Source organism: Mustela erminea, chromosome 8, assembly GCF_009829155.1.
Source record: "Mustela erminea isolate mMusErm1 chromosome 8, mMusErm1.Pri, whole genome shotgun sequence".
Lineage (NCBI taxonomy): Eukaryota > Metazoa > Chordata > Mammalia > Carnivora > Mustelidae > Mustela > Mustela erminea.
The window spans coordinates 102,537,740-102,551,388 of record NC_045621.1 but is presented as its reverse complement, the minus strand read 5'-3'; the positions used below and the strand labels follow the sequence as shown (position 1 = coordinate 102,551,388).

Below are 13,649 nucleotides of genomic sequence, written 5' to 3'. Positions count from 1 at the left end.
GTATCAGAGACCAAGGCTTTCAGATAACTTTATAGAGCAGTGACTTTTAAGGTGATGATATATATAAGTAGTTTTTTAATTTACTGTACACTGGATTTTTAAGTAAATGTATCATAAGGCAAGGACTTAAGTTTCTTACTGTGACCTCCCATTTCAGATTACTCAAATGAAGTTTTAAAATAATCTTTTACAAAAACTTCTTTTTTTCTTTCAGATAAATTAAAGATTGTTCATCAGGCACATAAAGCAAAGGTATGTTTCATATGTACAGTATCTGGCACATAACAAATAATCACTGTTGGCTGTCTCAGTGAATAAATGAATGAACACACATACTTCTAAAATATTTCTCGTGCTCGCTTCGGCAGCACATATACTAAAATATTTCTCATTATTTTTTAGCATTTTTTATTTCGTGAGTACCCTTTCTACAGCCATTAAGGGGAAAAAAACCCACCAAGCCTCTATTAGTGGTAGATCCTTTTAAAAAGTGTTAATTTTTTAAAAAGCATGCATTTTCTATATCAAGCAAGTGTTTACTGTAAAAATATATATGCAAAAATATGTTTTTTGAAGTTACTAATTCACAGGCGACAGCCATATTCTCATGGCATTTTCTTTGTAATCTCTGGTATACAGTTACTTGAAAGCTGATTGAGTTTATGGTGGGTATCTAAGACTAGGGAAGACAAGGAAATTAGGTGAATTCAAAAATAAATACTACTTGGGGTACCTGGGTGGCTCATCCGGTTAAGCATCTGTCTTTGGCTCAGGTCATGATCTCAGGGTTCTGGGATCAAGCCCTGCTTTGGGCTCCCTGCTCAGTGGGACTCTTCGAAATGCTAGTGAGGGTCATTCAGTTGTCCAGACTCGTTGAACTGAACTCCCCTTAGGATCTGTGCATTTTGTTTATGTGAAATTCTACCTTAATTTCACAAGACAGTAGATGTGCCAGAAGGGAGCCAACATAAGACTTAAATGGAAATGCTTAGGATATTTGGATGGAAAGATGCACCAGCATGAGGATGTCCATTTTTTCTTAGTTTATGAATTTAATGCCACCCCATATATATAAATGAAAGAAGCTGATTATAACACTAATATGCAAAAAATATATAAGAATAGTTAGGAAAAGGAAGAGAAAGGAGAGTGACTAGCTCTGACATGTATTAGCCATAATCATTAAACTCTAGTAAATAAAAGCTTGTAGTGCTGCTATATGAACTCTTAGGTCAATGGCGCAGAATTAAAACTCAAAAAATTGACCCAAATATATATCAGAATTTAGTGTATAATAAGTATAACATTTTATTTATTTATTTATTTATTTATTTATTTTTTTAATTTTATTTATTTATTTGACAGAGAGAAATCACAAGTAGACTGAGAGGCAGGCAGAGAGAGAGAGAGGGAAGCAGGCTCCCTGCCAAGCAGAGAGCCCGATGCGGGACTCGATCCCAGGACGCTGAGATCATGACCTGAGCCGAAGGCAGCGGCTTAACCCACTGAGCCACCCAGGCGCCCCAAGTATAACATTTTAAAGCTATGGAGAAAACATGAGGATTCAGTAAGTATTAGTGGGACAATTGTGGGACATCCAGAAAACAGTGAGCTGAATCCACATTCTTTTCTTTATGCCAAAATAAATACCCGTGGATTAATGACATAAATGTGAAAATGAAGCCCACAGGTGAGGACTGAGATGAAACTGATTGAACATGAGTATATCATTTGTTCAGGCCGGATGATGGGCGTGTGGAGGGTTCATTGTGCTGTTCTGTATGTTTTAAATTCTCCATAATTAAAAGCTTAAAAAAAAAATGAAATTGACAAAAACATTTGAAGAGAAGGTAGAATTTTAAGGTAATCTTAGAGTGATCCTAAGTATGGTAGAAAACCATAGTATCCTAAGTATGGTAGAAAACCCAGAAACTATAAAAAATTGATAATTTTACTTATTTATTCAGCCATTCAGCAAATTTTACCAGGAAAAAAAAAACACTAAGGAAAATTGAGGAATGAATGAAAACAGGGGAAATTTTCTAGCTTACATTACAGAAAAGACTTAATTTTCTTAGTATATGATGCTATTTTATAATTCCACTTAAAAAATGATCCTTCAAGTTCATTAAAAAACAAAATATTTACAACTTGACTCAAAATAAATGCAGATTAAGACCACACTTAATCTCCATCTGTTAGGTTGGCAGGGATCAGATGATTTTGATAAGACACGGTGTCAGCGACATTGTGGGAAACAGGTACTCTCAGCGATCAGTAGCTTTCCTGTAAAGTGGTACACGACTACTCGGGAGCATAGTTTAGTGACATCTGCCAGAATACAGTTGTACGTGCTTTCTGACCTAACGATTCCTCTTCTAGAACTTATGTAGAAAACTCGTACATAGGCAGAATGACACAGGTTATGAGCATGTTTGTTGCTGGGTTTTTTTTATGGTAGCAAGAAACGGAAACAACCTGAATGTCCATCCATGGGATCAGAGTGTGTGTGTGTGTGTGTGTGTGTGTGCGCGCGTGCGCGCGTGTGTGTGTATCCCTTCAGTGGAACAGCCGACAGCCTCGGTAAATTGAGGCTGCTCGTGTACTGATTTTGTGAGATTTTAAGCTATATATTAAGAGGAAAAAGTCAGGAGTTAGAATATAGCGTACAATAGGCTGCTATGTGTTTGAAAAAGTTTGCCTGCGCATTTCTGCCTACATGAATGTGTACAGATACAGCCACTGGAAGTATTCGCCAGAATTAGCCTAACTTCTCTGGGAGAGAACTAGACCACCTGGTAGATAGGGCTTGTGAGGAGACATACTTTTCACTCTTCCCTATGTGCTTGGAGAATTTTGTATCATGAGTATGTGCTACCTATTCCAAAATGATTTTTTTGAAAGATTTTATTTATTAATTTGACAGAGAGTGTACAAGCAGGAGGAGCAGCAGGCAGAGGGAGAGGGAGAAGCAGGCTCCCTGCTGAGCAGGGACTCTGGTGTGGGACTCAGTCTCAGGACTCTGGAATCATGACCCGAATCGAAGGCAGATGCTCAACCAATTGAGCCGCCCAGGAGCCCCTAAAATGATTTTTTTTAAATAACGTTCTCCCCACCTTTAATCTGTGTGCTCCAGAGGTCAAGCCCCTGCACTCTCTAGTGGGTGAAGTGAACTGTGGAGCATGCCTTCTGGGCCTTCTATTTTAGCTGCTGAAGTGGCCTTTCTTTTCCCTCTTAGCCATATTCTAGAAATAGATGATGTTGCTGAGCAGCTGCATTCTGTTGACAGGTGGTACTGTGTATCCAACTAGTGGTTACCTCTGTGTGCTTTTTAGGGGCAGATATCCACTCAGAATTTTCTCTGATACTTACAGTGTTTAGCTAGATTTGTAAATTTCACTGGAGGGCCAACTCACCCACTCCCACCCCAAACCTCATAGAGGAAGGTTATAGTCAGTATGACATGGGATTAAGTTAATATGACGTAGGTAGGTCAAAGTTTTTAGATAAATGGGCTTTCAGCCATTCAGGTAAACTTGCTTCTCTCCGAAGTCGGGCTGGTCAGAGCTCAGGGGCCTCAGTTCTGTGTACTCTGGGCTAGCTGGCTGGCTGGCTTTCTTTCTTTCTTTCTCTATCCCCTCCCTCCCTCCCTCCCTTCCTTCCTTTTTTTTAAAGTGTCACTTATTTATTTATTTATTTATCATGCACTTAGAGCATGAATGGGGGTGGAAGGAGGAGGGAGTAGTAGAGGGAGAAGCAGACTCCCGGCTGAGCAGGGAGCCCGCCATGGGCTGGATCCCAGGACCCTGGGATCATGACCTGAGTGGAAGGCAGACATTTAACCAACTCAGCCACCCAGGTGCCCCGTCTAGGTCTGTGTCTTACCCTCTCTGACTCTTGGAATATTGTGAGGAAGAGACAATGACGATGACGGTGAGGGCAACAGGCACAGCAGAGCAGCTGACATGGAGAGGCCTTGCTCTGTGACTGACACTCTGTTATGGTTTTCTGTACTTCATCTCATTTCATCCTCATTCATTTTGGCAAAAGACAAAATTCATACCTCTCCCCTTTTTTTAGAGTGAGAGATTGAGGGAGCAGGGTGTCAGGACGGTGACAGGGACAGGGAGAGAAAGAATCTTAAACAGGCTCCACACCTAGCACAGAGCCTGCCATGCAGCTCCATCACACAGCCCTGGGATCATGACCTGAGCCGAAATCAAGAGTTGGATGCTTAACCGACTGAGTGACCTACATGCCCCCTCGCTTTTGTTTTTTTTAACGGAGGAGGAAACTGAGTCTTGGAGAGTCTGTGTGGTTCGTTGAGAACACACAGCGGGACATCAGTGGAACCCAAATTTCCATCCAGACCTGGCCCCAAAACTTTGTGCTAGGGCGCAGTTCCCTCAGCACTTACGGAGTGTGTGTACATGGTCAGCGCTCACATCCATTTGCTTCTGTCCCAACGATGATGGGAAGAGAATGTGACTTTGGTTACTGCTGTCACACACGGTAAGAATTCTGGGTCTTTGAAACGTCTTAACCAAATATGAAGCACATACGAGTACTGATAAGATGCAGGTTTTCTTTCTTCCCAGACCAATGAGCTTGTGTTGAGCCTGGAAGACGACGACACGCTCATGCTGGAAGAAGACTGCACGCTGCGAGCTGCGGGAATTGGTGAGAAAGTGCGCCGCACGCTGCTGGAGGGGCACTCAGCGTCCCCGGCCACCCCACCACCGACGCCTGGCTGATTGTGTTTGCATAAGTTGCTGCAAAGTAAATGCTACCCTGGGTGCCCTTTACACTCCCTGATAATTATTCAGAGGAGGAGGACAAGAATGATGTACATTCAGATCATTTGACTAAGGGCAGGAGATAGCTGCTCTCCAAATGTGCAGAATGCAAATAGTTCTTTCCTGCAGGTCTGCTCAGAATCCTGCGGAGGGTTGCTTTAAGTGATTGACAGGCTATTACTCACTTAATAACCTACTTACTCTTATCAGCATCATTTGAATGGATGGTTTGAGAGAAATGGACCTGGTAGAACTAATGGGGAATAATGAACTGAGATGTTGTTTGTAGAAGGTGTAGCGCAGTTTCTAATAGTCCTCCCGACCACTCAGGGCCGCCCCGTTGTGGGATTTCAAACAGGAACCTCGCGTGTGTGCTTGAAAGGGGGCCCGAGTTAGCTTTTCAGCCTAGAATGTGCAGGTAGTTCTATTTTAAAGAAATGCCATGTGGCGTGTTTTGTGACCATTAGATGTCACTCTAATTCTGTGTATGTGCATCTGGAGATTCTCTGGTGGCTGGGAGTGAGGCTTTTCAGAGAGATGGGACTGTTGAAGGTTCTGTGCCTTTGTCGTACCTCTGTGGTCCGTGACTCCAAGGAAACAGCACAAATCACACTTACTTTGTAATTATCCAGACACACTGGTTAAGGGGCACTCCAAGTGAGGTCCATGTTAGGAAGCTTGACTGGTTTTTTTGTTTTGTCTTTTTTTTTTTTTGACAGGTGTTCTATTGAGTTATTTTAGTGACATATATCAGGAATCCAGTTTTGAGTGACACATGTGCCTAAAGTGAGTTCCTGACAGGTCTTATTTATTTATTTTTAAAGATTTTATTTATTTATTTGACAGAGAGCATGCACGCATTAGTAGGGGGAGCAGCAGGCAGAGGGAGAGGAAGAAGCAGGCTCCCTGCTGAGTGGGGAGCCCAATGCACACTCAGTCCCAGGGCCCTGGGATCATGACCCCAGCCCAAGGCAGCTGCTTCACTGAGTGAGACACCCAAGTGCCCCAGGTCTTCTAATTTAAATAGGATCCTAAATGACAATGTTACAAAATCTTAAGCTTGCTTTCCTTGTTTGTCTACACTATTGGCTATTTTTAGTGTCTTTTCATAGCATAAATAAGTAAGGTTAACTATTGCTCTTATTGGAAAACACACTTTTTATTTTGCCATTTATTTCTTCACGTGCTGTTCTGTTATTATGGCAAATGGCACCTGTGTTACTGAGGCATGGGGCACCTAGAAGCTAGCCCCACTTGTTGTTAAAACATAAAACTGTAATTATTATAACAGACTGGTTTGGTATTGATGGAGGGATTAAAACCTCTGTGGAAAAGATCAGAAGGAAACTAAAAAAAGTAAGATCTCACAATATGATAAAGTTGTGACCTCTCAAATAAGTGGGGTAAGAATGAATTAGCCAGAAAATGATGTTAGGCCCGTTGCCAAAGCATTCGGGAAAATAAAATTTAAATCCTATCTCTACCTTTATTCCAAAATAAATTGTTGATTGATTATATGTCATAGTGTAAGAAAAATCTTTTTTAAATAAAATGTAGCTTAGTAGTTTCATAATCTTGGGGAGAAGAGCTCTTCAAGCGTGACCTTGAAGGCAGAGCCGTAAAGCAGGGAGAAATGATAGATTTAATTCTGTAAATAGAGTTAAAGGAGAAGCACTAAACAATGAAAAACATACTTCATATATGACAAAAAGTTATTAGCCTGAATTTATTAAAAACCCTCATAATTAGCTTGGAAAAAGGTAAAAAAAATTTACTGATAAAAGAAATGGCTAACCTATGAAAAAATAGTTCAGCCTTATAAGTCCGGAGAGAAATGCACTATGAAGGTAGATGCTATTTTATATAGTGTACTAGGCTAATGGTTAAGCATTAGAGACCAGAGCCAGAGTGCGTGGGTTTTCAAGCTTGATTCTGCCTCTTACAGGCTGGGTGACCTTGGACAAGCAGTCATTTGAAGACTAACAGATGTAAAAAAAAAGTGGTAGTATCCAAGAGAGTGTTGGGAAGTGGATACCCTCTGGGTTTACTGTCAGGAATGTATACTACCTCTAACTTCCTGTCGGTCAGTTTGGCCAGTAAGACTTCCTCACTCTTAACTTCCTGTCACATCTATTACCAGGCCAACAGGAGTATGCTTCCTCAAGCTCCGTGACTCCCCCAAGATTGAGATGTGCCTTCAAAGGGGTAACAGGGGTCTCTCACCTTCCCCATTGGTGAATCACTGATGTAGAGCTTTCTTTATTGCATGGAAATAGAATATAGTATGTGATACCATTATTGTTCATAAATGTGTATATTTGTGCATCTATATGTGTATATGAAGAAAAGGTCGTATAATGAAATTATAGAAGTGTTTCTCTGGCTGGTGGCACTGCAAGCAATTGATTTCTTTTTTCTTTCTTGGTATTAGCTAATTGTTCTTGTAATTTAAAATTTTTCTATAGTTCCCATGTACTCTAAATTAAGGAACCAATTTTTTTTTTAAAGAATATACTCCTACTACAGTTGGAGAAAATTGGTTTGAATGAGGGCTGTGTATTTTACTTATTTTGTGACTGTTCATAAGCCATTTAGTGTTGTTGAACTTCTGTTTTGATTTCTGTAAAACAAAACAGAAACCATTAAACCTGTTTCAGAGTGTTAAGAGTTGAGTGAAAAAAGGTAATGAAAACATCTGGAACGATGCATGAGGAGACCCTCAGAAATACGTATTTGGAAACCATTTTAGAGAAGGCAGCTGGCAAATGTTTTGGATTTATTAAAATACTGTGAGTTGTTGGCTTAACTGTCGTGACTTTCAGACTCGTGTAATGAATGATCTGTAAAGGTAAGAATCAAATCCATCTTTCTGTCATTCTTGTTGTAAGGCCGTGGGTCTTTGATGAGCATCACGTTCTTGTCCCGAGTTCCCCACTGGTTTCAGGGTGATCCCAGAACCTCACACTGCACACCCACCCCCTGCCCAGGGCCCTGGCAAGCCCACAGCCCTGGTCTGGTGTGACTCTTGGCCCGGCTGGAGTGGCTTCCTCACCTGGAGCCACCATGCTATGCCCTGGAGAAGCTTCACTTCCGCATGGGGAGGGAAGCTGTGCTCCCTGTGAGCCCCAAGAAATTAGGAGTGGGAGTAGAGTTGTAAAAATGACACCTGCAGTGTGTGATTTTTCTGGGGAATTTTCCCTCCCTCGGTGCCTTGTCTGGTTAGGTTTTTAAGTGGTTGAAGAGAAGACTCCCAGGTCCTCCTGCTCCATTTTTCCCACTTGACCTTGCTTAGAGCTGTCACTCTGCCATCACAGCCAGTTGCCATGGGAACAACGCCAATGTAACAAATGTATCATTATGACTTTTCTGCAGAATTCATGAAAGGAAGAGAAGGACTGTGAGGGGAGGGAAATTAGGGGAACAAACTTGTTTGAAGATCTCTTCTCTCACAGAGAAATTCTCCAGTTCCTGCCCTGGCCTTTTAACTGCCTTGCAGATCCCAATTGTATATTCTGCGCCCGACGTCAGGGCGCACGTTCGCTTGTGGACTCTGAGCTAAAAGACCTAAGGAAAAAGATGTGGGTTTTTTTTTTGTTTTTTTGTTTTTTTTTTTTAAGGAAGAAGAAAGCTTTACTTAGAATTGTTATTTGTAAATGCAAAGGTTTTTATCTTGTCATTAATGATTGTAGTTTTACAGACTCGTTCCCCTAAGTGGTAAATTTGCATGTCAGTAATTTTAGGGTGCTGTTTTTATGTCTTTCCTTCAGCTACATTCTACTACTATTATCTTTTGAATCCTCTTTCCTTAGGCAAAAAATGGTGGAGGGTAACTCTTCAGGCCCATTGTGTTTTACTGGAACTATTTTAAAACAAGATATAGTAGACCAAACCCTAAGTGCTTATCTGAGAGAAGAGTTTGTGTCAAACCAGATCCTGTAATCAGTCCAAAGCTCCCCTGTGGTCGGTTTTCATTTTATGTGTCAACTCATGCTGTCTGCCCACAACCAGAACCCTGACTTTGTGCCCAGCACCTTTTGATTCTCTCAGATGTACAGCTAATATTGCAGGATTCTTGGGCTCTCCTTTCTTTATCAGGATTGTGTTTGATTTGTGTTTCCTGACTGTTCCAGGTGCCTTTCCCGTTCTCTTTTGAGTAGCAATATCTTAGGGCATACATGCTCTCCTCCCTTAATGGCATCTTACAGGGGCTGTTCTTTACCTTAAACATCAAAGCCGTGGTAGTCTGGTGCTCAGGAAAGTATGTGGGGGGCCCAGGGAATTTGGGATTCCAGAACAGGGGTACGAATTGTTCTTCCTTTTTTACCCTCCCCTTACCACCATGGGGATTATAAGCCTGTGTCCAGTCCATCAAAGGTCAGATTTATTTTACTTTTTATTCTCTTCAAACTGTAGCTTGAAGTCCTCTCTGCCAGCTGATCTAAAAAACAAATGCTTGAAGCAAATATGAAATAAAGCACTGTGTTTGGGAACTCTTGGCTGGAGATAACTTTGGTGCAAACTTAGAAATATAACTCAGCTGTGAGCACAGTTTTAATGATTCATAAATTCAGATTTTAGGAACCTTAGAAAGATAGAATATACTCTTGGATCAGGTGAGAAGGTGAAACTTTGTCCTTTTGGTCTCAGGTTGCTGCAGAAACCAGAACTCAGTGTTCCTGTATTTTTTTCCCCCCAGTAATCTGTACTTATTATCACATTACAGCTTGCCTGATCATTAATTATCTGTACCATAGAGTCCGTGCACATGTCTCTGTCTCTCTTCTCAGACAACAGTTGCTGTGCCGTATACTACTTTGGTGCCACCTAAAATAGGCTAGGGACTTTGAAACTGTGCAAAAATCCTCACAGAGTTTTTTGGAATAAATTAGTTAGGAGCTTAAGTATATTGCCTTGAATTTTTCTTGAGCTTTTACGTTTAAAATTGGTTTTTCTTACATTCTTTTATTTAAAGGCATTATTATTTTCCTGTTAAAGGGGTGTATGTATATATGTGGCTGACCTGTTTGGACACATTATAAAATTATTAATTTCAGGGGCGCCTGGGTGGCTCAATTAGTTAAGCATCTGCCTTTGGCTCGGGTCACAATCTCGGGGTCCCAGGATCAAGCCCCACATGGGGGCTCCCTGCTTCTTCCTCTCCCTCTGCCTCTGGCTCCGACTCATGCTATCTCTCTCTAATAAGTAAGATCTCAAAAAAAATTATTAATTTCATTTTCAGAGTTTGAAGGTCCTGGCTTGTGTTCATTGCATTAAACTTGAAAGTCAATATTAAAATGGTGCACCGTATTTGGAGGGTTCTCACTTGAGTTCACTTGCTAGTAAGACAAAGGGATGAACCGGCAGTGTATTTATTGGATTTTAGATTTTACATTCATTTCGGATTCACACGCCGAGGCACTCTGCACCTGAGTGCACTGCGCCTGCAGCACATTTAATTTAAAATCAGGTGCCCTAGGGGACTGGCACGCAGTAGACGTCCTCGGGGTTCTTCTGGAGCCATTTTAAATAGAATTGGGGCAGCAAGAATTTAAGAGATAATGGTCGAAAGGTTCAGGATGCCGAGGTTCTGGAAAATCTTCTGTAATTTGTTTTCACTCCAATTGACAAGTAAATGCGTGGCATAAATACAGGAAATAATTTTCAAACATTTTCAACAGAATTTTGCAGATTTTAAAAAGCATTCTGTTTGGTTTCTTCGAGGACCACATTACTTAAGTTTCAAGTACATTTTGTGTCTGACTTTTGAATGTTTATAGTAACCCATGTTGAACTTGTATGCTATTTTCCAGTTTTTGAAGGGTGTCAATTTTATCAGCCCTCACAAAGTAGTGGGACTGGAACCCATTTGTCAGTCTTGTCTTGTTTTTGAAAAAAAGTATTCATCTGAAAATCTTTCTCTTAGGGGATCTCATTTTGAGCGTATATGAGAGATGGTGTATAAAAATACTTGAGAAGTAACGAATTGATCTATAAGTTAATTAGACCCAAGAAAACCTGCGTGGCAAAGCAAAAATGCTTTGTCAGTTGTTTCTTTCCTTCAGCTTATTCTGAACCTGTTATTACCATACGGAGGAACTATACGATGTATTCGTTTCTCAAAAGGGGTACAGATAAATGTCAACAGCAGTAAGTGAAAATTGTAATTACAGTTAGTGTGTATTGAGCAAAGTGCTGCGTGGGCAAAGCACTGTGTAAAGTTCTGTATGTAAATAGCACATCGTGGATAAAACCCTGCATTGTGATTCTGAAGAACAGGGTGCTTTTAGCTCACTCTCCCTTTGGAGGATGATTAGAATCACTTGCATATGATAGAGATCTACCTTTGGGCTTGCTTCCCTTCAAAAAAGGAAACCCAAGAGCTTTTTATATATAAAGGAATAGATCTTAAGATACCTTCTCTCTGAATATTGAGTTTCCTGAAGCCCCCCTTTCAACATTTTACTCATTCCAAGTGTGGAGCCTCTTAGCCATTCTTTAAAATGCTATTTTTGTGTAAAATTCAGCTGTACATGAACTTCCTGTTTGCCCAGGGTTCATTTGTTTCCAGCCCCTCCCCACCGATTCTCAGCTTGTCACAGCCCTGTCTACCACCCACCCACCCCCAGGCTCATTGTGCTGAGAGTTTGCAATCTGATTTTCATCAAGATTAATCTTCATTTAATCTTGAAGATGCAGTGGTCCTGGAATCAGGATCTGAGACTATGGGCGACTTTATTTTATAATTTGAGCATTTCTGTATTTTCTGTAATGAGCACGGTAACTCATAATTGAGAAACAAAAAGTTTAATATCTTTTTATTTTTATTTTTTTTTAGATTTTATTTATTTGACAGAGAGAGACAGAGAGAGAGAGAGCACAAGCAGGGGGAGTAGGAGAGGGAGAAGCAGGCTCCCCGGGGAGCAGGGAGCACTACACAGGACTCGATCCCATGACCCCGGGATCACAACCCCAGCCAGAGGCAGACACACAACCAACCGAGCCACCCAGGCGCCCCTAAATTTGATATTCTTAAAACCAGCAAAAACCTTTTTTTTTTTTTTTAGCTGACATGTCATGCTAAGCTCCTTAATTTCATTCTTTTGTGACAAATTCTAGTGATGAGATGAGTTCGGTAAACTAAGAGACCAGGGGTAATCCTTGGCATCTTTCCCTATTATCCTATTTATTTGGTGTGAAGAGTTTTTACTTGTCTGTTTTTAGAGGATATGTTAATTGAGTGATCGGTATTCATTACAAATAATCTCGTCTGTTTTCCTGTCGAGAGTCTGCAGGCCCTTTTGCTCTTTCTGTAAAAGCTAAGCAGACTGTATTAACTTCTGGTTTAATTTAAAAAAAAAAAAAAATGAACGTGGAACTTGTTGGCACACACCTTAAAGATCTGCATGTTTAATAATTGGAAGGCTCTCCATCAGATTTGTCTCCAGTCTGAATTAATAATGTTGCTGACTTATTGTTTTAGAAGACGGAGTCCTTGACCTGCTAGGTTGAAAGAATTGTGACTGCTCTGCTCCTTTGTGGGTCCTTTAGCTGTGCCGTATCCCCTGTGAATAATTAGAGGTGTTTGAAGGTATTGCGGGAGAAGCCAATTTGTGTCTTTCACTTTGCATATTGTTGAAGCCTCATGAATTAGTCATAAGCAGGCAAAAAATTAACTTCTTCAGACACATATTTTGATGGGTCATGAGGGAGAATGTAAAGTGATCTGTAAAGTATTCTACTGATCCTCTAAGTATTAAATTATTATACCTACAGGCTAATTTCAAAGGGAAAAAAACGTTTTTCCCTCCTCCTTCAGAACTGAGCAGCACATTTGGAAAAAAATAAACATTTATTTTCTAGGATTGTTAAGAGGACTCTGACATGAGTAATTTTATGGTTTCCTGGAAACCAGTCTTGTACTCATTCTTGTTTTTAATTTCTTTTTGTATTTTTCTTTTTACTTTTAAATTATTTGAATTTTAAATTCTTACAGCGACAGCTGATACTTCTTGTTGATTTGGTGAAATGTGAAACCAAACAAGTAGTTCATCTTTCTCACTTTAGGCATCTGAAACACTGAATCAGAGTAATATGGATTTTAATGCTTGCTTAAAATCTAGTTTTACATTAAAATTTTTTTCCATTATCTTCTTCTTTTTTTTTTTCCAGCTCATGAAACTGAAATTGCATTCTTCTGTGAAGAAGATTATAAGAACTACAAAGCTAATCCCATTTCATCCTGGTGAAAACCTCTTGGGGGCTCTCTTTTTGCATACCTGTATTAAGCTCTTTATTCCACTAGTGAGTTTTGGAAATTGACAAATAAACTTAAAAATTAATCTCAGGCTCTGCTATGTGAGCTCAAGTCTGTGGTGTTTTCTCTTTCTGCAGGTCTGCTTTTTTTTTCTTTCTTTCTTGTAAAATAATATAATATTTATGAGAAAAACATTTTTTTTTAAATGATAGAAATAGTTATTCAAAAATTATCATGGAGGGTGCCTGGGTGGCTCAGTTGGTTAAGTGTCTACCTTCGACTCATCATGATCCCAGGGTCCTGGGGTGGAACCCCAAGTTGGGCTCCCTGCTCAGCAGGGAGTCTGCTTTTCTCTCTCCCTCTGCCCCTCCCAGCCCCTGTTCATGCGCGCTCTCTCTCTCTCTCGCTCGCTCATAAAATCTTAAAAAGTCATCATGGAATGATGATTGGTCCTTTAGTCATAACTTACTTTTCTGAAATTAGGGGTTTCTTGGGTAGCTTACATGTCGGGTTCTTTAAAAAGATTATAAGACTAAGGTCATTCTGTTCATTTTATTTTTTTTCTCACAGTTTCTCTTAAAGCCATTGTGCACTCTTAC

The 13,649-nt window shown here is 40.3% G+C and overlaps 1 protein-coding gene across 10 annotated transcripts in view; it reads left to right on the top strand.

Moving 5' to 3' along the window:
• Positions 1-13,140, top strand: part of C8H2orf76 (chromosome 8 C2orf76 homolog) — a 56,375-nt gene extending 43,235 nt beyond the window's left edge. For all 10 annotated transcript variants that reach the window (XM_032353866.1, XM_032353859.1, XM_032353863.1 and 7 more), the window contains 3 exons: positions 215-252; positions 4,599-4,680; positions 12,966-13,140. In XM_032353866.1, the coding sequence (XP_032209757.1) occupies positions 215-252; positions 4,599-4,680; positions 12,966-13,042 (197 nt within the window). In that variant the 3' untranslated portion in view covers positions 13,043-13,140. The remainder of the gene's footprint in view (positions 1-214; positions 253-4,598; positions 4,681-12,965) is intronic.
• The last annotated feature ends 509 nt before the right edge of the window (positions 13,141-13,649 follow it).